Below are 26,781 nucleotides of genomic sequence, written 5' to 3'. Positions count from 1 at the left end.
TGTAGCGTGCATGCGCTACTCGTTCTGCGAGGCATATTGTAGTAGGGTGAGTTTTACAAGTGGATATAAAGCCCCAGCCCATGTTTCCATTGGCTTGCGTCATCGTCCATGCTAAACGCTGGCTTTTGATTGTAAATGAGGCTTCTTAGTCCCTCCTTGTTACCGCCCCGTCTCCTTTTGGCCCCGCCAATCCGGACTGGATCATTTACTTGCAGCGTTACACGGTCTCCTTCCTACGTCTGTAAGCACTCCTTTATTTTAATTTTCAGAGCGGTCCATTTCGGCTGCGCTTGTCTTGTATTTGCAATGCTGCGGAGCGCAGCTCCCGCTACAGGGACACCACGCTCGGTTTATTTATTTATGTTTTTTAAACTTTAAAACTGAGCGCGGCGCCCGCTTCAGGGACACCACGCTCGTTTTCTTTCTTTATTTTTAAAACTTTAACACTGAGCACGGCACCCGCTTCAGGGACGCCACGCTCGTTTATTTATTTATTTTTTAAAACTTTAACACTGAGCGTGGCACCTGCTTCAGGGACACCACGCTTGTTTATTTATTTATTTTTTAAAACTTTAACACTGAGCACGGCACCCGCTTCAGGGACGCCACGCTCGTTTATTTATTTATTTTTTAAAACTTTAACACTGAGCACGGCACCCGCTTCAGGGACGCCACGCTCGTTTATTTATTTATTTTTTAAAACTTTAACACTGAGCGTGGCACCTGCTTCAGGGACACCACGCTCGTTTATTTATTTATTTTTTAAAACTTTAACACTGAGCGCAGCTCCCGCTACAGGGACACCACGCTCGGTTTATTTATTTATGTTTTTTAAACTTTAAAACTGAGCGCGGCGCCCGCTTCAGGGACACCACGCTCGTTTATATATTTATTTTTTAAAACTTTAACACTGAGCACGGCACCCGCTTCAGGGACGCCACGCTCGTTTATTTATTTATTTTTTAAAACTTTAACACTGAGCACGGCACCCGCTTCAGGGACGCCACGCTCGTTTATTTATTTATTTTTTAAAACTTTAACACTGAGCGTGGCACCTGCTTCAGGGACACCACGCTCGTTTATTTATTTATTTTTTAAAACTTTAACACTGAGCGCAGCTCCCGCTACAGGGACACCACGCTCGGTTTATTTATTTATGTTTTTTAAACTTTAAAACTGAGCGCGGCGCCCGCTTCAGGGACACCACGCTCATTTATTTATTTATTTTTTAAAACTTTAACACTGAGCGCGGCACCCGCTTCAGGGACGCCACGCTCGTTTATTTATTTATTTTTTAAAACTTTAACACTGAGCGTAGCACCTGCTTCAGGGACACCACGCTCGTTTATTTTTTAAAACTTTAACACTGAGCACGGCACCCGCTTCAGGGACGCCACGCTCGTTTATTTATTTATTTTTTAAAACTTTAACACTGAGCGTGACACCTGCTTCAGGGACACCACGCTCGTTTATTTATTTATTTTTTAAAACTTTAACACTGAGCACGGCACCCGCTTCAGGGACGCCACGCTCGTTTATTTATTTATTTTTTAAAACTTTAACACTGAGCGTGGCGCCCGCTTCAGGGACGCCACGCTCGTTTATTTTTTTATTTTTTTTAAACTTTAAGACTGAGCGCGGCGCCCGCTTCAGGGACACCACGCTTGTTTATTTATTTATTTTTTAAGACTTTAACGCTGAGCACGGCACCCGCTTCAGGGACGCCACGCTGGTTTATTTATTTATTTTTTAAAACTTTAACACTGAGCACGGCACCCGCTTCAGGGACGCCACGCTCGTTTATTTATTTATTTTTTAAAACTTTAACACTGAGCGTGGCACCTGCTTCAGGGACACCACGCTCGTTTATTTATTTATTTTTTAAAACTTTAACACTGAGCACGGCACCCGCTTCAGGGACGCCACGCTCGTTTATTTATTTATTTTTTTAAACTTTAACACTGAGCGTGGCGCCCGCTTCGGGGACGCCACGCTCGTTTAAAAAAAAAAAAAATTAAACTTTAAGACTGAGCGCGGCGCCCGATTCAGGGACAACATGCTCGTTTATTTATTTATGTTTTTTAAACTTTAAAACTGAGCGCGGCGCCCGCTTCAGGAACACCACGCTCGTTTATTTATTTATTTTTTAAAACTTTAACACTGAGCGTGGCACCTGCTTCAGGGACACCACGCTCGTTTATTTATTTATTTTGTAAAACTTTAACACTGAGCACGGCACCCGCTTCAGGGACGCCACGCTCGTTTATTTATTTATTTTTTAAAACTTTAACACTGAGCGTGGCACCTGCTTCAGGGACACCACGCTCATTTATTTATTTATTTTTTAAAACTTTAACACTGAGCACGGCACCCGCTTCAGGGACGCCACGCTCGTTTATTTATTTATTTTTTAAAACTTTAACACTGAGCGTGGCACCTGCTTCAGGGACACCACGCTCGTTTATTTATTTATTTTGTAAAACTTTAACACTGAGCACGGCACCCGCTTCAGGGACGCCACGCTCGTTTATTTATTTATTTTTTAAAACTTTAACACTGAGCACGGCACCCGCTTCAGGGACGCCACGCTCGTTTATTTATTTATTTTTTAAAACTTTAACACTGAGCGTGGCACCTGCTTCAGGGACACCACGCTCGTTTATTTATTTATTTTTTAAAACTTTAACACTGAGCGCAGCTCCCGCTACAGGGACACCACGCTCGGTTTATTTATTTATGTTTTTTAAACTTTAAAACTGAGCGCGGCGCCCGCTTCAGGGACACCACGCTCGTTTATATATTTATTTTTTAAAACTTTAAGACTGAGCGTGGCGCCCGCTTCAGGGACACCACGCTCGTTTATTTATTTATTTTTTAAAACTTTAACACTGAGCACGGCACCCGCTTCAGTGACGCCACGCTCGTTTATTTTTTTATTTTTTAAAACTTTAACACTGAGCGTGGCACCTGCTTCAGGGACACCACGCTCGTTTATTTATTTATTTTTTAAAACTTTAAGACTGAGCGCGGCGCCCGCTTCAGGGACACCACGCTTGTTTATTTATTTATTTTTTAAGACTTTAACGCTGAGCACGGCACCCGCTTCAGGGACGCCACGCTCGTTTATTTATTTATTTTTTAAAACTTTAACACTGAGCACGGCACCCGCTTCAGGGACGCCATGCTCGTTTATTTATTTATTTTTTTAAACTTTAACACTGAGCGTGGCACCTGCTTCAGGGACACCACGCTCGTTTATTTATTTATTTTTTAAAACTTTAACACTGAGCACGGCACCCGCTTCAGGGACGCCACGCTCGTTTATTTATTTATTTTTTTAAACTTTAACACTGAGCGTGGCGCCCGCTTCAGGGACGCCACGCTCGTTTTAAAAAAAAAAAATTTAAACTTTAACACTGAGCGTGGCACCCGCTTCAGGGACGCCACGCTCGTTTATTTTTTTATTTTTTTTAAACTTTAAGACTGAGCGTGGCGCCCGCTTCAGAGACACCACGCTCGTTTATTTATTTATTTTTTAAAACTTTAACACTGAGCACGGCACCCGCTTCAGTGACGCCACGCTCGTTTATTTTTTTATTTTTTAAAACTTTAACGCTGAGCGTGGCACCTGCTTCAGGGACGCCACGCTCGTTTATTTATTTATTGTTTTTAACTTTAAGACCTTCCCAGCACTGCAGTGTGACGCGGGTATGCTAGAAGGGCGAGTCTGACTCCGGTGGTTCTCAGGCCTGGTGGGGTTCTTTGGCCCCGAGGTCTCAGGTGCCCTCTAAGCCCCACGCAGCCTTTCCCAAGCCATGCTGGAGGTGAAGGAGCACGTGCGTGACGTGGCAAGTAAACCCGCCCTCTCCTTGTACGCACAGGGGCTCTGGAACTGACCCCCAAATGCCATGCACTTCCCCTCTCAAAATCAGTTGCAGGAGTAAAGCAGAACCTACCTCCTCACAGAGCTTCAGGTGCCTAGTGACTGACCCCTGCCCCTGCGGTGGTGAGCTCCGGTCAGGGCCAGGCACACAAGTCCCCCATGTGAAGGGATGCGCTGTACAGAAATACCCCAATAAATATGCGTGTGAATGTCCATGTATGTGAGTTAGCATGCGAGCTTGCCTCTGTGAGGACGAATGTTCGTGAAATAATCAGTTTGAGAGCTGTGTGTGTGGGAGGGATGCATGTGTTTGTGTGAGCACACCTAGGGAACTGTGCACGTGTGTGTGTGACAATGTGTGGGATTGCGTTCTGGGCCACCACGGTCTCAAAACTTTACGGGAACAAGCATTTACAATGCAATAGGTCTCGTATTTGCGAGACTTTGAGCTACTGGCATTGTAAATGACAAACCATTATCTATGTGCTGGTTTTGAAAACAGATAAATAAAAGGCATTGTCCTTTACAATGCCAATAGCTCAAAATTTCGCAAATGCAAGACCTATTGCATTGCAAATGCTTGTTCTAAAAGCGGGCGCAGGTGGAATGGCACTCTCCGGTGATTAAGAGCTACTGGTCTGATGGATTTGTTGATGTGGAGTTTTATCTTCATTCCTTTTAATAGTACCAGACCTTGGAACAGTTGTGGGAACGCCTTTAGAACGTTCATGGCATAAGAGTCATGCGACCAGCCCCACGTCCACAGCTGTGCGGCATCCAAGGGGGATGCCAGGGTCTCCTTTCGTCACATTTAATCTGGCCTGCACTGTCTTCCCCTCACCTTCTACTGTCACCTCCACAACAACTTTTAGGGGCAAGACTTTTGTTAATCCAGATGTGTAGATTCTAGCCTTGGTCGGTGTTAACGTCAGTTGTGTTAGGAGTTTGCGAAACTGGGTCTTGTCCATGACATTCACAGATGCACCCGTACAGACAAGGGTAGTGATGTGTGTCCCACCGACTGACACTGAGCACATTGGTGGGGGCCGCCTGTGATGGTTATTTAACCCAGCGAAGGACACTGGGAAGACTTTATCATCATCTTCAGGACAATTCAAAAATTCTGCCAACTGACCTGCTCTATCTTCATCAAGGGACAGCTGCAGATGGTTGGCTGCCCTTGTCCCCTGACTCCTGTGCCTGGGCTTGGCACGCCACTGTGCCACACCTTTCCAAAGTGGTTTATGTGACCACATTTCCAACGCGACCCCCCCTGCGCCGGGCACACGCTGGGAGTGCGGCTCGCAAGTCTGCTGTTCCCGCACTCTTTTTCAGCTAATTTGGGGACGGGATTCACGTGGCCCGGCAGGGCGCCTTTGGATGGCATCGACCTGTTCCTCTTTGACCTTTACTATCCGGGTCGCAGGTGACAGGGCTGCGCCTACTGCCACCTCCATGTCTTCAGCCCAGCTATCTGCCAGTTTGTAGGACCTCACCAAAATCAGAATATTGTCTGGGGAGATGCCTGGTTGACGCACCTTGCTTAATCTCCACCGGCCCCAGCAGCGCTAAGGATGCCTGGCTTCACCTTGGGGGTGCCCAGGAGTGGACACCTCACAGGGAAAGGCCAGGAAGGGTTCCACAGCGGTATGTGTACAGCGCCTTGATACCCCTTCTGGGGTGATACGCTATATAAGCACTACTACATTTACATTTACATTTATGAACTTGCGAAGGGTCGATGTCCGGCACCCTTGGGTCAGTTGGGCCCTGAGTTCGTCAGGCTGGTTGATGTCAGCACAGGTACTTGCTAGGTTGCGTAGGCATGCGTAACAGACATCTACGGACTCGTCGCGCTATAGGTGGGCCTGTCTCAGTTAAAACATTTCGTAATCGGGGTTGTGTTGTGGATCGAACTATCAGTCGAGGGCTGCACTGCAGCATCTAAGCCGTCATCTCCTCCAGTGTGGGAGTCATATAACTCTGCGCCGCACACCTGGAGCATCATTTACCTCTTCACCACCACGTCTGTCTCACACGTGGCACAGAAATAGTGTTAAAGGTGCCCAAACCACTGACGCCAGTGTGGGCAGGCTGTAGCGGGGTAGACTAGTTGGCTAAAGGGCGGCAGAGCAGTTATAGACGCCGGCTCACCCCGTGGGGGAGCAGGCGGCACTGCCTCCTGCTGCTGGGCAGACATTTACCTGCATTAGAGTATTTATCAAGTCCCTTCCCCACTCAGGGTCAGGGCCGGACTGGCCGTAGCGGGCACTGGGCAACCCCTGGTGAGCCGCAAGGGTGGGGGGCGGTTTGGGGCCCCTGGGGCCGGTTTTGTTACAGGGCCGGTTTTCGCAGCATAGCTGCAAAATCGGCCTTGTAACAAAATAGGCCGAAAACCGGCCCGGCAAAGAGTTCGTCGGCACCCACAACCCCCGGAGGGGGGGGGTGGGGCGGTCAAGCTCTTTACCAGGGCCGGTTTTGGTTCCCAGTCCGACCCTGCTCAGGTTCATACAGCTATGGCAGTCTTAGATGCTTACGCACTAATAATAGCCCCCTAGCACCCATCCCCAGCTGTGCGTTGGCCCCTCCACCCCGACCCCAGCTGTCATTCGTGATCTTGCCTCTCGGAGATGCGCTTCGCGCAAGAGAGCACTCATGCGCATTACTAGTGCAACACGTGCATTACTAGTGCAACACGTGCATTACTAGTGCAACACGTGCATTACTTGTGCAACACGTGCATCACTAGTGCAACACGTGCATTACTAGTGCAACCCATGCATTACAAGTGCAACACGTGCATTACTAGTACAACACACGCATTACTAGTGCAACACGTGCATTACTAGTGCAACGCGTGCATTACTAGTGCAACGCGTGCATTACTTGTGCAACGCATACATTACTAGTGCAACGCGCTCATTACTAGTGCAACACGTGCATTACTAGTGCAACACGTGCATTACTAGTGCAACACGTGCATTACTAGTGCAACACACGCATTACTAGTGCAACACGCGCATTACTAGTGCAACACGTGCATTACTAGTGCAACACGTGCATTACTAGTGCAACGCACGCATTACTAGTGCACTCCTCTGTGCACTTCCCACAAGAGAGTAATGCACGCCCCACTGTGCGCATGAGTCGTGCTCTCCCCGCTGTGCTTCACGCCCCTCTGCCTGCATTACTAGTGGGCTCCCCTACATGTGTGTGGTGAAGTCCTGTCTGCTCCAGAGACACATCAGTACTTTAGAAACTGCACCCAACAGTTTGAGGCACTTTAAAAAATGTTTTGGTCTGCAAAGAATCAAATGTACACCAGTGGCATAAAAGTTAGCAGGGCAAGAGACAACATTTTATAATGGAGTCCAGTAGTATGCCAGTTGTATAATGCTGATGTTTCCGCTCTTTGTGGACAGACAAATCAACGAGTCCCCTTCAGGACAACTGAAGTTCCAGCAACTTAGATCAGTGCAAAGGCGAGAAACAAAGATAGTGTAGCAGCGAAGAATGACCGTAAGTGGAGCAAAAATGTCCATTCATCCTGTGGGGACTAAAAATAAATATACTTCATACAGCCCGACAGTTCAAAAGTTAGTCGCTGAAGAGACAAGCATTGTCAAAATACTTATAAGGTCCCAAAAGCGAGACCTATTGGCTATGCCAATGCTTGTTCCATTGAGCCCTCCAGATATAAATATTGTGCCAATGTAATCCAAACTTTAGGACTCCTAACTTCTGTGAATACCAAAATGAGTAAGTGCCTTCTGTGAATACTAAAATGAGTAAGTGCCTTCAGTGAATACCAAAATGAGTAAGTGTCTTCTGTGAATACCAAAATGAGTAAGTGCCTTCTGTAAATACTGAAATGAGTAAGTGCCTTCTGTGAATAATGAGTAAGTGCCTTCTGTGAATACTGAAATGAGTAAGTGCCTTATGTGAATACCAAAATGAGTAAGTGCCTTCTGTGAATACTGAAATGAGTAAGTGCCTTCTGTGAATACCAAAATGAGTAAGCGCCTTCTGTGAATACCAAAATGAGTAAGCGCCTTCTGTGAATACCAAAATGAGTAAGCGCCTTCTGTGAATACCAAAATGAGTAAGCGCCTTCTGTGAATACTGAAATGAGTAAGTGCCTTATGTGAATACCAAAATGAGTAAGCGCCTTCTGTAAATACCAAAATGAGTAAGCGCCTTCTGTGAATACCGAAATCAGTAAGTGCCTTCTGTGAATTCCGAAATGAGTAAGTGCCTTCTGTGAATACCAAAATGAGTAAGTGCCTTCTGTGAATACTGAAATGAGTAAGTGCCTTCTGTGAATACTGAAATGAGTAAGTGCCTTACGTGAATACCGAAATGAGTAAGTGCCTTCTGTGAATACTGAAATGAGTAAGTGCCTTCTGTGAATACTGAAATGAGTAAGTGCCTTATGTAAATACTGAAATGAGTAAGTGCCTTATGTGAATACCAAAATGAGTAAGTGCCTTCAGTGAATACCGAAATGAGTAAGTGCCTTCTGTGAATACTGAAATGAGTAAGTGCCTTCTGTGAATACTGAAATGAGTAAGTGCCTTATGTGAATACCAAAATGAGTAAGCGCCTTCTGTGAATACCGAAATGAGTAAGTGCCTTCTGTGAATACTGAACTGAGTAAGTGCCTTCTGTGAATACCAAAATGAGTAAGTGCCTTCTGTGAATACCAAAATGAGTAAGTGCCTTCTGTGAATACCGAAATGAGTAAGTGCCTTCTGTGATTACCGAAATGAGTAAGTGCCTTCTGTGAATACCAAAATGAGTAGGTGCCTTCTGTGAATATTGAAATGAGTAAGTGCCTTATGTGAATACCAAAATGAGTGAGGGCCTTCTGTGAATACCAAAATGAGTAAGCGCCTTCTGTGAATACCAAAATGAGTAAGAGCCTTCTGTGAATACCGAAATAAGTAAGTGCCTTCTGTGAATACCAAAATGAGCAAGTGCCTTCTGTAAATACCAAAATGAGTAAGCGCCTTCTGTGAATACCGAAATGAGTAAGTGCCTTCTGTGAATACTGAAATGAGTAAGTGCCTTCTGTGAATACCAAAATGAGTAAGTGCCTTCTGTGAATACTGAAATGAGTAAGTGCCTTCTGTGAATACCAAAATGAGTAAGTGCCTTCTGTGAATACCAAAATGAGTAAGTGCCTTCTGTGAATACTGAAATGAGTAAGTGCCTTCTGTGAATACAAAATGAGTAAGTGCCTTCTGTGAATACCAAAATGAGTAGGTGCCTTCTGTGAATACCGAAATGAGTAAGGGCCTTATGTGAATACCAAAATGAGTAAGTGCCTTCTGTGAATACCAAAATGAGTAAGCGCCTTCTGTGAATACCAAAATGAGTAAGCGCCTTCTGTGGATACCGCAATGAGTAAGCGCCTTCTGTGAATACCGAAATGAATAAGTGCCTTCTGTGACTACCAAAATGAGTAAGTGCCTTCTGTGAATACCGAAATGAGTAAGCGCCTTCTGTGAATACTGAAATGAGTAAGTGCCTTATGTGAATACCAAAATGAGTAAGTGCCTTCTGTGAATACAAAAATGAGTAAGCGCCTTCTGTGAATACCGAAATGAGTAAGTGCCTTCTGTGAATATCGAAATGAGTAAGTGCCTTCTGTGAATACCAAAATGAGTAAGTGCCTTCTGTGAATACTGAAATGAATAAGTGCCTTCTGTGAATACTGAAATGAGTAAGTGCCTTATGTGAATACCGAAATGAGTAAGTGCCTTCTGTGAATACTGAAATGAGTAAGTGCCTTCTGTGAATACTGAAATGAGTAAGTGCCTTATGTGAATACCAAAATGAGTAAGCGCCTTCTGTGAATACCAAAATGAGTAAGTGCCTTCTGTGAATACGGAAATGAGTAAGTGCCTTCTGTGAATACCGAAATGAGTAAGTGCCTTCTGTGAATACTGAAATGAGTAAGTGCCTTCTGTGAATACTAATATGAGTAAGTGCCTTATGTGAATACCAAAATGAGTAAGCGCCTTCTGTGAATACCAAAATGAGTAAGTGCCTTCTGTGAATACTGAAATGAGTAAGTGCCTTCTGTGAATACCAAAATGAGTAAGTGCCTTCTGTGAATACTGAAATGAGTAAGTGCCTTCTGTAAATACTTAGATGAGTAAGTGCCTTCTATGAATACCAAAATGAGTAAGTGCCTTCTGTGAATACCAAAATGAGTAGGTGCCTTCTGTGAATACTGAAATGAGTAAGTGCATTATGTGAATACCGAAATGAGTAAGTGCCTTCTGTGATTACCGAAATGAGTAAGTGCCTTCTGTGAATACCAAAATGAGTAGGTGCCTTCTGTGAATATTGAAATGAGTAAGTGCCTTATGTGAATACCAAAATGAGTGAGGGCCTTCTGTGAATACCAAAATGAGTAAGCGCCTTCTGTGAATACCAAAATGAGTAAGAGCCTTCTGTGAATACCGAAATAAGTAAGTGCCTTCTGTGAATACCAAAATGAGCAAGTGCCTTCTGTAAATACCAAAATGAGTAAGCGCCTTCTGTGAATACCGAAATGAGTAAGTGCCTTCTGTGAATACCGAAATGAGTAAGTGCCTTCTGTGAATACCAAAATGATAAGTGCCTTCTGTGAATACCGAAATGAGTAAGTGCCTTCTGTGAATACCGAAATGAGTAAGTGCCTTATGTGAATACCGAAATGAGTAAGTGCCTTCTGTGAATACTGAAATGAGTAAGCGCCTTCTGTGAATACTGAAATGAGTAAGCGCCTTATGTGAATACCGAAATGAGTAAGCGCCTTCTGTGAATACTGAAATGAGTAAGTGCCTTCTGTGAATACCAAAATGAGTAAGTGCCTTCTGTGAATACTGAAATGAGTAAGAGCCTTCTGTGAATACCAAAATGAGTAAGTGCCTTCTGTGAATACCAAAATGAGTAAGTGCCTTCTGTGAAATGAAATGAGTAAGTGCCTTCTGTGAATACAAAATGAGTAAGTGCCTTCTGTGAATACCAAAATGAGTAGGTGCCTTCTGTGAATACCGAAATGAGTAAGGGCCTTATGTGAATACCAAAATGAGTAAGTGCCTTCTGTGAATACCAAAATGAGTAAGCGCCTTCTGTGAATACCAAAATGAGTAAGCGCCTTCTGTGGATACCGCAATGAGTAAGCGCCTTCTGTGAATACCGAAATGAATAAGTGCCTTCTGTGACTACCAAAATGAGTAAGTGCCTTCTGTGAATACCGAAATGAGTAAGCGCCTTCTGTGAATACTGAAATGAGTAAGTGCCTTATGTGAATACCAAAATGAGTAAGTGCCTTCTGTGAATACAAAAATGAGTAAGCGCCTTCTGTGAATACCGAAATGAGTAAGTGCCTTCTGTGAATATCGAAATGAGTAAGTGCCTTCTGTGAATACCAAAATGAGTAAGTGCCTTCTGTGAATACTGAAATGAATAAGTGCCTTCTGTGAATACTGAAATGAGTAAGTGCCTTATGTGAATACCGAAATGAGTAAGTGCCTTCTGTGAATACTGAAATGAGTAAGTGCCTTCTGTGAATACTGAAATGAGTAAGTGCCTTATGTGAATACCAAAATGAGTAAGCGCCTTCTGTGAATACCAAAATGAGTAAGTGCCTTCTGTGAATACGGAAATGAGTAAGTGCCTTCTGTGAATACCGAAATGAGTAAGTGCCTTCTGTGAATACTGAAATGAGTAAGTGCCTTCTGTGAATACTAATATGAGTTATGTTATGTTATGTTAGAGTGCATTTTTATAGCGCGCGGCTACTCTAAAAGAGTGTCCCGGCGCTTTCCACAGGCAACTTACAGTGTCAAATCAACATAACAGGTAAAACAGAATGAGTAAGTGCCTTATGTGAATACCAAAATGAGTAAGCGCCTTCTGTGAATACCAAAATGAGTAAGTGCCTTCTGTGAATACTGAAATGAGTAAGTGCCTTCTGTGAATACCAAAATGAGTAAGTGCCTTCTGTGAATACTGAAATGAGTAAGTGCCTTCTGTAAATACTTAAATGAGTAAGTGCCTTCTATGAATACCAAAATGAGTAAGTGCCTTCTGTGAATACCAAAATGAGTAGGTGCCTTCTGTGAATACTGAAATGAGTAAGTGCCTTCTGTGAATACCAAAAGGAGTAAGCGCCTTCTGTGAATACCTAAATGAGTAAGCGCCTTCTGTGAATACCAAAAGGAGTAAGCGCCTTCTGTGAATACCTAAATGAGTAAGCGCCTTCTGTGAATACCGAAATGAGTAAGTGCCTTCTGTGAATACCAAAATGAGTAAGCGCCTTCTGTGAATACCAAAATGAGTAAGCGCCTTCTGTGAATACCGAAATGAGTAAGTGCCTTCTGTGAATACCAAAATGAGTAAGCGCCTTATGTGAATACCAAAATGAGTAAGCGCCTTCTGTAAATACCAAAATGAGTAAGTGCCTTCTGTCAATACTGAAATGAGTAAGTGCCTTCTGTAAATACTGAAATGAGTAAGTGCCTTCTGTGAATACCAAAATGAGTAAGTGCCTTCTGTGAATACTGAAATGAGTAAATGCCTTCTGTGAATACCAAAATGAGTAAGTGCCTTCTGTGAATACTGAAATGAGTAAGTGCCTTCTGTTTGTATGCAGCTCCTTGATGACAGTTCATAGGTCACTGTCCTATGTTAGGATAGTAACTACTGAACTGCAAGTAACACATGGATATCTGTGACAGAGATAGTAACCCACTGAGCTATTCCATAAAATTCAGTTTATCTGCATTTAAAAACAACCAACAGACAAATGGTTGCTCTGCAGCAGGATCGTAAATCACCAGTTATCTGAACAGTTTTTATTGATGTTGTAGATCGGTGGCAGATTTACTGCTCGGGCCAAGGATCATGTTTGGGTGGGCCTGGCCCACCCGGCCCACCCTCTAGAACCGGGCCTGGGGACACAGCTGGGGCCCTGAAAGGTACAGCTGGTCAGCTGAGATCCCCTGAAGTGCACGGGTGGCCGGCTGGGGCCCCTGAAAGGCGCAGGCAGTCAGGGCACAGCAGGGCCCTGGGCCCGGTGCTAGGGCCCTGGATGACGTCACTATCTAGGACGTGGGAGCGACGCAGTGCACGCGCGGGGCAGGGGCAGCTCTGTAAGGTGAGCGTGCAGGGACCGCGCGATGCGTGAGCTCTGCAGGGGCCACACAGGGCGGCACCTATAGGATTCAGCCCCCCCCGACCCCCTCTCACCTGGGGCAAGGGTCCCTCGTGGGTGGTCTGTCGGCCCCTCCGGCAGGAACGGAGTCTGGCGAGCGGTCCGAGGAGGAAGTAAAGAGGGGAGGGAGGGAGGGGAGGGCCAGGGGAGGGCCGGGGGAGGGGCATGAGAGAGGAGAGGGGGGGGGGAGAAGGGGGCACCGGGAAAACGCACAGCTTTGGCGGGGAGGGAGTCAATAGAAAATACAACAGGGAGAGGGGCCACGGTGAGGATCCATGTTTTTGTTGCAGTTTCTATAGCGCCCACTGGCCCCGGTGCTGTCACAGCGCTGTGCACGTGCGCTGCGCACGATCACACTCAAGTCAGGTTTCTGTCTCACGCACGAGGAGATGCAGTGATGTGCCCAGAGTCACAGGGTGTGAAGCCGGCGCTGGGACTCAAACCTAATGATGTCCATGATTTCCCAAAACAAGGGGGGGGGGAGGGGGCTGCAATGCAAGACAGGTGCTCTGTGGGTGCCGCTAGATTTACATAACCACGCCCCTTCATTAGTATAGGCACGCCCCTTTCCATCCTGGCGGGCCCTGAAACGCAGGAAGCCCAACCTGGGGGGGACAGAGTAGCAGCCCCCCTCCCTGAAGAACACAGAAGCACCTTCCTCCTCCCGGAGGACAGAGTAGCTGCTCCCCCCGGGAGGACAGAGAAGCAGCCCCCCCTCCAGGAGAGAGAAGCTGCCCCCCCTCCCCCCTGAGAGGACAGAGTAGCAGAGTCCCCCCCCCCTCCCTAGGTCAGAGTAGCAGCCCCCCGAGAGGACAGAGTAGCAGCCCCCACCCCGGGAGGACAGAGAAGCAGCCCGCCCCCCCAAAAGAGAGAAGCAGCCCCCCCCCCCCCCAAGAGAGAGAATGAGCCCGCCGGGAGGATAGATTTATTCTGTACTCTGAGTTTGCTAGCGCCAGGATGCCTGCCAGGTGACAGTGCGCTTTACAAATGAAGTAAATAAATAAATAAGAGAAGCAGCCCCCCCTCACCCCCCTCGCCCCTGAAAGACCTCCTCCGGTTCAGCAGACACTCACACACAGGGCAGTGCCGAGGGTGAGCTGACACCCAGACACAGGGCAGTACCGAGGGTGAGCTGACACCCAGACACAGGGCAGTACCGAGGGTGAGCTGACACCCAGACACAGGGCAGTACTGAGGGGGAGCTGACACCCAGACACAGGGCAGTACCGAGGGTGAGCTGACACCCAGACACAGGGCAGTACCGTGGGGGAGCTGACACCCAGACACAGGGCAGTACCGAGGGTGAGCTGGCACCCAGACACAGGGCAGTACTGAGGGCGAGCTGACACCCAGACACAGGGCAGTACCGTGGGGGAGCTGACACCCAGACACAGGGCAGTACAGAGGGAGAGCTGACACCCAGACACAGGGCAGTACCGAGGGTGAGCTGACACCCAGACACAGGGCAGTACTGAGGGGGAGCTGACACCCAGACACAGGGCAGTACCGAGGGTGAGCTGACACCCAGACACAGGGCAGTACCGTGGGGGAGCTGACACCCAGACACAGGGCAGTACCGAGGGTGAGCTGGCACCCAGACACAGGGCAGTACTGAGGGCGAGCTGACACCCAGACACAGGGCAGTACCGTGGGGGAGCTGACACCCAGACACAGGGCAGTACCGAGGGTGAGCTGACACCCAGACACAGGGCAGTGCAGAGGGTGAGCTGACACCCAGACACAGGGCAGTACTGAGGGTGAGCTGACACCCAGACACAGGGCAGCACCAAGGGTGAGCTGACACCCAGACACAGGGCAGTACCGAGGGTGAGCTGACACCCAGACACAGGGCAGTACTGAGGGTGAGCTGACACCCAGACACAGGGCAGTACAGAGGGGGAGCTGACACCCAGACACAGGGCAGTACAGAGGATGACCTGACACCCAGACACAGGGCAGTGCCGAGGGTGAGCTGACACCCAGGCACAGTGCAGCGCCGAGGGTGAGCGGACACCCAGACACAGGGCAGTACTGAGGGTGAGCTGACACCCAGACACAGGGCAGTACTGAGGGTGAGCTGACACCCAGACACAGGGCAGCACAGAGAGTGAGCTGACACCCAGACACAGGGCAGTACAGAGGGTGAGCTGACACCCAGACACAGGGCAGTACTGAGGGTGAGCTGACACCCAGACACAGGGCAGCACCAAGGGTGAGCTGACACCCAGACACAGGGCAGTACACAGGGCAGCACTGAGGGTGAGCTGACACCCAGACACAGGGCAGTACAGAGGGTGAGCTGACACCCAGACACAGGGCAGTACAGAGGGGGAGCTGACACCCAGACACAGGGCAGTACAGAGGATGACCTGACACCCAGACACAGGGCAGTGCCGAGGGTGAGCTGACACCCAGGCACAGTGCAGCGCCGAGGGTGAGCGGACACCCAGACACAGGGCAGTACCGAGGGTGAGCTGACAACCAGACACAGGGCAGTACAGAGGGTGAGCTGACACCCACACACAGGGCAGCACCAAGGGTGAGCTGACACCAGACACAGGGCAGTACAGAGTGTGAGCTGACACCCAGACACAGGGCAGTACAGAGTGTGAGCTGACACCCAGACACAGGGCAGTACCGAGGGTGAGCTGACACCCAGACACAGGGCAGCACCAAGGGTGAGCTGATACCAGACACAGGGCAGTACAGAGTGTGAGCTGACACCCAGACACAGGGCAGTACAGAGGGTGAGCTCACACCCAGCCACAGGGCAGTACACTATTTGAGGGTCTAAGAGACTTGTGACACTCTGTGAGGGTCTGAGTGACTTGTGACACTCATTGAGGGTTTGAAAGACTTGTGACACTCTTTGAGGGTGTGAGAGACGTGTGACACTCTTTGAGGGTCGAGAGACTTGTGACACTCTTGAGGGTCTGAGAGACTTGCGATACTCTTGAGGGTTTGAGAGACTTGTGACACTCTTTGAGGGTTTGAAAGACTTGTGACACTCTTTGAGGGTGTGAGAGACGTGTGACACTCTTTGAGGGTCTGAGAGACTTGTGACACTCTTGAGGGTCTGAGAGACTTGCGATACTCTTGAGGGTTTGAGAGACTTGTGACACTCTTTGAGGGTTTGAAAGACTTGTGACACTCTTTGAGGGTGTGAGAGACGTGTGACACTCTTTGAGGGTCGAGAGACTTGTGACACTCTTTGAGGGTCTGAGAGACTTGTGACACTCTTGAGGGTCTGAGAGACTTGTGACACTCTTTGAGGGTCGGAGAGACTTGTGACACTCTTTGAGGGCCTGAGAGACTTGTGACACTCTTTGAGGGCCTGAGAGACTTGTGACACTCTTTGAGGGTCTGAGAGACTTGTGACTCTCTTTGAGGGTCTGAGAGACTTGTGACATTCTTTGAGGGTCGAGAGACTTGTGACACTCTTCGAGAGTCTGAGAGACTTGTGACACTCTTCGAGAGTCTGAGAGACTTGTGACACTCTTTAAGGGTCTGAAAGACTTGTGACACTCTTTGAGGGTCTGCGTGACTTGTGGCAGTCTTTGAGGGTCTGAGAGACTTGTGACACTCTTGAGGGTCTGAGAGACTTGTGACACTCTTTGAGGGTCGGAGATTTTTGTGACCCTCTTTGAGGGTCTGAGAGACGTGTGATACTCTTTGAGGGTCGGAGAGACTTGTGACCCTCTTTGAGGGTCTGAGAGACTTGTGACACTCTTGAGGGTCTGAGAGACTTGCGACACTCTTGAGGGTCTGAGAGACTTGTGACACTCTTTGAGGGTTTGAAAGACTTGTGACACTCTTTGAGGGTGTGAGAGACGTGTGACACTCTTTGAGGGTCGAGAGACTTGTGACACTCTTTGAGGGTCTGAGAGACTTGTGACACTCTTTGAGGGTCTGAGAGACTTGTGACACTCTTGAGGGTCTGAGAGACTTGTGACACTCTTTGAGGGTCGGAGAGACTTGTGACACTCTTTGAGGGCCTGAGAGACTTGTGACACTCTTTGAGGGCCTGAGAGACTTGTGACACTCTTTGAGGGCCTTAGAGACTTGTGACACTCTTTGAGGGTCTGAGAGACTTGTGACTCTCTTTGAGGGTCTGAGAGACTTGTGACATTCTTTGAGGGTCGAGAGACTTGTGACACTCTTTGAGGGCCTGAGAGACTTGACGCACTCTTTGAGGGTCTGAGAGACTTGTGACACTCTTTGAGGGTCTGAGAGACTTGTGACACTCTTGAGGGTCTGAGAGACTTGTGACACTCTTTGAGGGTCTGAGTGACTTGTGACACTCTTTAAGGGTCTGAGAGACTTGTGACACTCTTGAGGGTCTGAGAGACTTGAGACACTCTTTGAGGGTCTGAGAGACTTGTGACACTCTTTGAGGGTCAGAGAGACTTGTGACACTCTTCGAGAGTCTGAGAGACTTGTGACACTCTTTGAGGGTCTGAGAGACTTGTGACACTCTTTGAGGGCCTGAGTGACTTGTGACACTCTTTGAGGGTCGAGAGACTTGTGACACTCTTTGAGGGTCGAGAGACTTGTGACACTCTTGAGGATCTGAGAGACTTGTGACACTCTTGAGGGTCTGAGAGACTTGTGACACTCTTGAGGGTCTGAGAGACTTGTGACACTCTTTGAGGGTCTGAGTGACTTGTGACACTCTTTAAGGGTCTGAGAGACTTGTGACACTCTTGAGGGTCTGAGAGACTTGAGACACTCTTTGAGGGACTGAGAGACTTGAGACACTCTTTGAGGGTCTGAGTGACTTATGACACTCTTTAAGGGTCGAGAGACTTGTGACACTCTTTGAGGGTCTGAGAGACTTGTGACACTCTTTGAGGGTCTGAGAGACTTGTGACACTCTTTGAGGGTCTGAGTGACTGGTGACACTCTTTAAGGGTCTGAGAGACTTGTGACATTCTTTGAGGGTCTGAGAGACTTGTGACACTCTTTGGGGGTCGAGAGACTTGTGACACTCTTTGAGGGTCTGAGAGACTTGTGACAGTCATTGAGGGTCTGAGAGACTTGTGACACTCTTTGAGGGTCTGGGAGACTTTGTGACACTCTTTGAGGGTCTGAGAGACTTTGTGACACTCTTTGAGGGTCTGAGAGACTTGTGACACTCTTTGAGGGTCTGGGAGACTTTGTGACACTCTTTGAGAGTCTGAGAGACTTGTGACACTCTTTGAGGGTCTGAGAGACTTGTGACACTCTTTGAGGGCCTAAGAGACTTGTGACACTCTGTGAGGGTCTGAGAGACTTGTGACACTCTTTGAGGGTCTGGGAGACTTTGTGACACTCTTTGAGAGTCTGAGAGACTTGTGACACTCTTTGAGGGTCTGAGAGACTTGTGACACTCTTTGAGGGCCTAAGAGACTTGTGACACTCTGTGAGGGTCTGAGAGACTTTGTGACACTCTTTGAGAGTCTGAGAGACTTGTGACACTCTCTGAGGGTCGAGAGACTTGTGACACACTTTGAGGGTCTGAGAGACTTGTGACTCTCTTTGGGGGTCGAGAGACTTGTGACACTCTTTGAGGGTCGAGAGACTTGTGACACTCTTTGAGGGTCGAGAGACTTGTGACACTCTTTGAGGCTCTGAGAGACTTGTGACACTCTTTGAGGGTCGATAGACTTGTGACACTCTTTGAGGGTCGATAGACTTGTGACACTCTTTGAGGGTCGAGAGACTTGTGACACTCTTTGGGGGTCTGAGACATTTGTGACATTCTTTGAGGGTCTGAGAGACTTGTGACACTCTTTGAGGGTCGATAGACTTGTGACACTCTTTGAGGGTCGATAGACTTGTGACACTCTTTGAGGGTCGAGAGACTTGTGACACTCTTTGAGGCTCTGAGAGACTTGTGACACTCTTTGAGGGTCGATAGACTTGTGACACTCTTTGAGGGTCGATAGACTTGTGACACTCTTTGAGGGTCGAGAGACTTGTGACACTCTTTGAGGGTCCGAGAGACTTGTGACACTCTTTGAGGGTCGAGAGACTTGTGACACTCTTTGAGGGCCTAAGAGACTTGTGACATTCTTTGAGGGTCCGAGAGACTTGTGACACTCTTTGAGAGTCTGAGAGACTTGTGACACTCTCTGAGGGTCGAGAGACTTGTGACACTCTTTGAGGGTCTGAGAGACTTGTGACTCTCTTTGGGGGTCGAGAGACTTGTGACACTCTTTGAGGGTCGAGAGACTTGTGACACTCTTTGAGGGTCGAGAGACTTGTGACACTCTTTGAGGCTCTGAGAGACTTGTGACACTCTTGAGGGTCTGAGAGACTTGCGACACTCTTGAGGGTCTGAGAGACTTGTGACACTCTTTGAGGGTTTGAAAGACTTGTGACACTCTTTGAGGGTGTGAGAGACGTGTGACACTCTTTGAGGGTCGATAGACTTGTGACACTCTTTGAGGGTCTGAGAGACTTGTGACACTCTTTGAGGGTCTGAGAGACTTGTGACACTCTTGAGGGTCTGAGAGACTTGTGACACTCTTTGAGGGTCGGAGAGACTTGTGACACTCTTTGAGGGCCTGAGAGACTTGTGACACTCTTTGAGGGCCTGAGAGACTTGTGACACTCTTTGAGGGCCTTAGAGACTTGTGACACTCTTTGAGGGTCTGAGAGACTTGTGACTCTCTTTGAGGGTCTGAGAGACTTGTGACATTCTTTGAGGGTCGAGAGACTTGTGACACTCTTTGAGGGCCTGAGAGACTTGACGCACTCTTTGAGGGTCTGAGAGACTTGTGACACTCTTTGAGGGTCTGAGAGACTTGTGACACTCTTGAGGGTCTGAGAGACTTGTGACACTCTTTGAGGGTCTGAGTGACTTGTGACACTCTTTAAGGGTCTGAGAGACTTGTGACACTCTTGAGGGTCTGAGAGACTTGAGACACTCTTTGAGGGTCTGAGAGACTTGTGACACTCTTTGAGGGTCAGAGAGACTTGTGACACTCTTCGAGAGTCTGAGAGACTTGTGACACTCTTTGAGGGTCTGAGAGACTTGTGACACTCTTTGAGGGCCTGAGTGACTTGTGACACTCTTTGAGGGTCGAGAGACTTGTGACACTCTTTGAGGGTCGAGAGACTTGTGACACTCTTGAGGATCTGAGAGACTTGTGACACTCTTGAGGGTCTGAGAGACTTGTGACACTCTTGAGGGTCTGAGTGACTTGTGACACTCTTTAAGGGTCTGAGAGACTTGTGACACTCTTGAGGGTCTGAGAGACTTGAGACACTCTTTGAGGGACTGAGAGACTTGAGACACTCTTTGAGGGTCTGAGTGACTTATGACACTCTTTAAGGGTCGAGAGACTTGTGACACTCTTTGAGGGTCTGAGAGACTTGTGACACTCTTTGAGGGTCTGAGAGACTTGTGACACTCTTTGAGGGTCTGAGTGACTTGTGACACTCTTTAAGGGTCTGAGAGACTTGTGACATTCTTTGAGGGTCTGAGAGACTTGTGACACTCTTTGGGGGTCGAGAGACTTGTGACACTCTTTGAGGGTCTGAGAGACTTGTGACAGTCATTGAGGGTCTGAGAGACTTGTGACACTCTTTGAGGGTCTGGGAGACTTTGTGACACTCTTTGAGGGTCTGAGAGACTTTGTGACACTCTTTGAGGGTCTGAGAGACTTGTGACACTCTTTGAGAGTCTGAGAGACTTGTGACACTCTTTGAGGGTCTGAGAGACTTGTGACACTCTTTGAGGGCCTAAGAGACTTGTGACACTCTGTGAGGGTCTGAGAGACTTTGTGACACTCTTTGAGAGTCTGAGAGACTTGTGACACTCTCTGAGGGTCGAGAGACTTGTGACACACTTTGAGGGTCTGAGAGACTTGTGACTCTCTTTGGGGGTCGAGAGACTTGTGACACTCTTTGAGGGTCGAGAGACTTGTGACACTCTTTGAGGGTCGAGAGACTTGTGACACTCTTTGAGGCTCTGAGAGACTTGTGACACTCTTTGAGGGTCGATAGACTTGTGACACTCTTTGAGGGTCGATAGACTTGTGACACTCTTTGAGGGTCGAGAGACTTGTGACACTCTTTGGGGGTCTGAGACATTTGTGACATTCTTTGAGGGTCTGAGAGACTTGTGACACTCTTTGAGGGTCGATAGACTTGTGACACTCTTTGAGGGTCGATAGACTTGTGACACTCTTTGAGGGTCGAGAGACTTGTGACACTCTTTGAGGCTCTGAGAGACTTGTGACACTCTTTGAGGGTCGATAGACTTGTGACACTCTTTGAGGGTCGATAGACTTGTGACACTCTTTGAGGGTCGAGAGACTTGTGACACTCTTTGAGGGTCCGAGAGACTTGTGACACTCTTTGAGGGTCGAGAGACTTGTGACACTCTTTGAGGGCCTAAGAGACTTGTGACATTCTTTGAGGGTCCGAGAGACTTGTGACACTCTTTGAGAGTCTGAGAGACTTGTGACACTCTCTGAGGGTCGAGAGACTTGTGACACTCTTTGAGGGTCTGAGAGACTTGTGACTCTCTTTGGGGGTCGAGAGACTTGTGACACTCTTTGAGGGTCGAGAGACTTGTGACACTCTTTGAGGGTCGAGAGACTTGTGACACTCTTGAGGATCTGAGAGACTTGTGACACTCTTGAGGGTCTGAGAGACTTGTGACACTCTTGAGGGTCTGAGAGACTTGTGACACTCTTTGAGGGTCTGAGTGACTTGTGACACTCTTTAAGGGTCTGAGAGACTTGTGACACTCTTGAGGGTCTGAGAGACTTGAGACACTCTTTGAGGGACTGAGAGACTTGAGACACTCTTTGAGGGTCTGAGTGACTTATGACACTCTTTAAGGGTCGAGAGACTTGTGACACTCTTTGAGGGTCTGAGAGACTTGTGACACTCTTTGAGGGTCTGAGAGACTTGTGACACTCTTTGAGGGTCTGAGTGACTTGTGACACTCTTTAAGGGTCTGAGAGACTTGTGACATTCTTTGAGGGTCTGAGAGACTTGTGACACTCTTTGGGGGTCGAGAGACTTGTGACACTCTTTGAGGGTCTGAGAGACTTGTGACAGTCATTGAGGGTCTGAGAGACTTGTGACACTCTTTGAGGGTCTGGGAGACTTTGTGACACTCTTTGAGGGTCTGAGAGACTTTGTGACACTCTTTGAGGGTCTGAGAGACTTGTGACACTCTTTGAGAGTCTGAGAGACTTGTGACACTCTTTGAGGGTCTGAGAGACTTGTGACACTCTTTGAGGGCCTAAGAGACTTGTGACACTCTGTGAGGGTCTGAGAGACTTTGTGACACTCTTTGAGAGTCTGAGAGACTTGTGACACTCTCTGAGGGTCGAGAGACTTGTGACACACTTTGAGGGTCTGAGAGACTTGTGACTCTCTTTGGGGGTCGAGAGACTTGTGACACTCTTTGAGGGTCGAGAGACTTGTGACACTCTTTGAGGGTCGAGAGACTTGTGACACTCTTTGAGGCTCTGAGAGACTTGTGACACTCTTTGAGGGTCGATAGACTTGTGACACTCTTTGAGGGTCGATAGACTTGTGACACTCTTTGAGGGTCGAGAGACTTGTGACACTCTTTGGGGGTCTGAGACATTTGTGACATTCTTTGAGGGTCTGAGAGACTTGTGACACTCTTTGAGGGTCGATAGACTTGTGACACTCTTTGAGGGTCGATAGACTTGTGACACTCTTTGAGGGTCGAGAGACTTGTGACACTCTTTGAGGCTCTGAGAGACTTGTGACACTCTTTGAGGGTCGATAGACTTGTGACACTCTTTGAGGGTCGATAGACTTGTGACACTCTTTGAGGGTCGAGAGACTTGTGACACTCTTTGAGGGTCCGAGAGACTTGTGACACTCTTTGAGGGTCGAGAGACTTGTGACACTCTTTGAGGGCCTAAGAGACTTGTGACATTCTTTGAGGGTCCGAGAGACTTGTGACACTCTTTGAGAGTCTGAGAGACTTGTGACACTCTCTGAGGGTCGAGAGACTTGTGACACTCTTTGAGGGTCTGAGAGACTTGTGACTCTCTTTGGGGGTCGAGAGACTTGTGACACTCTTTGAGGGTCGAGAGACTTGTGCGACTCTTTGAGGGTCGAGAGACTTGTGACACTCTTTGAGGCTCTGAGAGACTTGTGACACTCTTTGAGGGTCGATAGACTTGTGACACTCTTTGAGGGTCGATAGACTTGTGACACTCTTTGAGGGTCGAGAGACTTGTGACACTCTTTGGGGGTCGAGAGACTTGTGACACTCTTTGAGGGTCGAGAGACTTGTGACACTCTTTGGGGGTCGAGAGACTTGTGACACTCTTTGAGGGTCTGAGAGACTTGTGACACCCATGAGAGTCTGAGAGACTTGTGACACTCTTTGAGGGTCTGAGAGACTTGTGACACTCTTTGAGGGTCCGAGTGACTTGTGACACTCTTTGAGGGTCGAGAGACTTGTGACACTCTTTGAGGGCCTAAGAGACTTGTGACATTCTTTGAGGGTCTGAGAGACTTGTGACACTCTTTGAGAGTCTGAGAGACTTGTGACTCTCTTTGGGGGTCGAGAGACTTGTGACACTCTTTGAGGGTCGAGAGACTTGTGACACTCTTTGAGGGTCGAGAGACTTGTGACACTCTTTGAGGCTCTGAGAGACTTGTGACACTCTTTGAGTGTCGATAGACTTGTGACACTCTTTGAGGGTCGATAGACTTGTGACACTCTTTGAGGGTCGAGAGACTTGTGACACTCTTTGGGGGTCGAGAGACTTGTGACACTCTTTGAGGGTCGAGAGACTTGTGACACTCTTTGGGGGTCGAGAGACTTGTGACACTCTTTGAGGGTCTGAGAGACTTGTGACACCCATGAGAGTCTGAGAGACTTGTGACACTCTTTGAGGGTCTGAGTGACTTGTGGCACTCTTTGAGGGTCTGAGTGACTTGTGACACTCTTTGAGGGTCTGAGAGACTTGTGACACTCTTTGAGGGCCTGGGAGACTTTGGACACTCTTTGAGGGTCTGAGAGACTTGTGACACTCTTGAGGGTCTGAGAGACTTTTGACACTCGTGAGAGTCTGAGAGACTTGTGACACTCTTTGAGGGTCTGAGAGACTTGTGACACTCTTTGAGGGTCTGAGAGACCTGTGACACTCTTTGAGGGTCTGAGAGACTTGTGACACTCTGAGGGTCGAGAGACTTGTGACACTCTTGAGGGTCTGAGAGACTTGTGACACTCTTTGAGGGTCTGAGAGACTTGTGACACTCTTTGAGGGTCTGAGAGACTTGGGACACTCTCGAGGGTCTGAGAGACTTGTGACACTCTTTGAGGGTCTGAAAGACTTGTGACTCTCGAGGGTCTGAGAGACTTGTGACACTCTTTGAGGGTCTGAGAGACTTGTGACACTCTTGAGGGTCTGAGAGACTTGTGACACTCTTCGAGGGTCTGAGAGACTTGTGACACTCTTCGAGGGTCTGAGAGACTTGTGACACTCTTCGAGGGTCTGAGAGACTTGTGATCCTCTTTGAGGGTCTGAGAGACTTGTGACACTCTTTGAGGGTCTGAGAGACTTGTGACACTCTTTGAGGGTCTGAGAGACTTGTGACACTCTTCGAGAGTCTGAGAGACTTGTGACACTCTTTGAGGGCCTGAGAGACTTTTGACACTCTTTGAGGGCCTGAGAGACTTGTGACACTCTTTGAGGGTCTGAAAAACTTGTGACACTCTTTGAGGGTTGAGAGACTTGTGACACTCTTTGAGGGTCAAGAGACTTGTGACACTCTTTCAGGTCCTGAGAGACTTGTGAGATTCTTTGAGGGCCTTTGAGACCTGTGACATTCTTTGAGGGCGTGAGAGACTTGTGACACTCTTTGAGGGCCTGAGAAACTTGTGACACTCTTCGAGGGTCTGAGAAATTTGTGACATTCTTTGAGTGTCTGAGAGACTTGTGACACTCTTTGAGGGTCCGAGAGACTTGTGACACTCTTGAGGGTCTGAGAGACTTGTGACACTCTTTGAGGGTCTGAGAGACTTGTGACACTCTTTGAGGGTTGAGAGACTTGTGACACTCTTTGAGGGTCAAGAGACTTGTGACACTCTTTCAGGTCCTGAGAGACTTGTGAGATTCTTTGAGGGCCTTTGAGACCTGTGACATTCTTTGAGGGCGTGAGAGACTTGTGACACTCTTTGAGGGCCTGAGAAACTTGTGACACTCTTCGAGGGTCTGAGAAATTTGTGACATTCTTTGAGTGTCTGAGAGACTTGTGACACTCTTGAGGGTCTGAGAGACTTGTGACACTCTTTGAGGGTCTGAGAGACTTTGGACACTCTTTGAGGGTCTGAGAGACTTGTGACACTCTTTGAGGGTCTGAGAGACTTGTGACACTCTTTGAGGGACTGAGAGACGTGTGACATTCTTTGAGGGTCCGAGAGACTTGTGACACTCTGTGAGGGTCTGAGAGACTTTGTGACACTCTTTGAGGGTCTGAGAGACCTGTGACACTCTTTGAGGGTCTGAGAGACTTGTGACACTCTTTGGGGGTCTGAGAGACTTGTGACACTCTTTGAGGGTCTCAGAGACTTGTGACACTCTTTGAGGGTCTGAGAGACTTGTGACATTCTTTGAGGGTCCGAGAGACTTGTGACATTCTTTGAGGGTCGGAGGGACTTGTGACACTCTTTGGGGGTCTGAGAGACTTGTGACACTCTTTGAGGGTCTGAGAGACTTGTGACACTCTTTGAGGGTCTGAGAGACTTGTGACATTCTTTGAGGGTCGGAGGGACTTGTGACACTCTTTGGGGGTCTGAGAGACTTGTGACACTCTTTGAGGGTCTGAGAGACTTCTGAGAGTCTGAGAGACTTGTGACACTCTTTGACGGTTTGAGAGACTTTTGACACTCTTTGAGGGTCTGAGAGACTTGTAACACTCTTTGAGGGTCTGAGAGACTTGTGACACTCTTTGAGGGTCTGAGAGACTTGTGACACTCTTTGAGGGTCTGAGAGACTTGTGACACTCTTTGAGGCTCTGAGAGACTTGTGGCACTCTTTGAGGGTCTGAGAGCCTTGTGACACTCTTTGAGGCTCTGAGAGACTTGTGACACTCTTTGGGGGTCTGAGAGACTTGTGACACTCTTTGGGGGTCTGAGAGACTTGTGACACTCTTGAGGGTCTGAGAGACTTGTGACATTTTTTGAGGGTCTGAGAGACTTGTGACACTCTCGAGGGTCTGAGAGACTTGTGACATTCTTTGAGGGTCCGAGAGACTTGTGACACTCTGTGAGGGTCTGAGAGACTTGTAACACTCTTTGAGGGTCTGAGAGACTTTGTGACACTCTTTGAGGGTCTGAGAGACTTGTGACACTCTTTGAGGGTCTGAGAGACTTGTGACACTCTTTGAGGGTCAGAGAGACTTGTGACACTCTTCGAGAGTCTGAGAGACTTCTGACACTCTTCGAGGGTCTGAGAGACTTGTGACACTCTTTGAGGGTCAGAGAGACTTGTGACACTCTTCGAGAGTCTGAGAGACTTGTGACACTCTTTGAGGGTCAGAGAGACTTGTGACACTCTTCGAGAGTCTGAGAGACTTGTGACACTCTTCGAGGGCCTGAGAGGCTTGTGACACTCTTTGAGGGCCTGAGAGACTTATGACACTCTTGAGGGTCCCCTGACAGCTCACCGTGGCCTTGTGACACTCTCTGAGG

At 48.1% G+C, this 26,781-nt stretch overlaps 1 protein-coding gene across 3 annotated transcripts in view; it reads right to left on the bottom strand.

Annotated features, from left to right (window-relative positions):
* Nucleotides 1-26,781, bottom strand: part of LOC144826085 (para-nitrobenzyl esterase-like) — a 370,560-nt gene that overhangs the window by 246,543 nt on the left and 97,236 nt on the right. The window contains exon 1 of one of the 3 annotated variants that reach the window (XM_078684439.1): nucleotides 13,130-13,276. The exons of the other annotated variants lie outside the window; for them this stretch is intronic. Coding sequence (XP_078540565.1) covers nucleotides 13,130-13,261 — 132 coding nt within the window. The 5' untranslated portion in view covers nucleotides 13,262-13,276. Of the gene's footprint in view, nucleotides 1-13,129; nucleotides 13,277-26,781 lie in introns of those variants that run through there. 3 annotated transcript variants of the gene reach the window in all.

The sequence above is a fragment of the Lissotriton helveticus genome, chromosome 3_2 (genome assembly GCF_964261635.1).
Source record: "Lissotriton helveticus chromosome 3_2, aLisHel1.1, whole genome shotgun sequence".
NCBI lineage: Eukaryota > Metazoa > Chordata > Amphibia > Caudata > Salamandridae > Lissotriton > Lissotriton helveticus.
The sequence above is the reverse complement of the archived record's forward strand: the minus strand, read 5'-3'. Positions and strand labels throughout refer to the sequence as shown.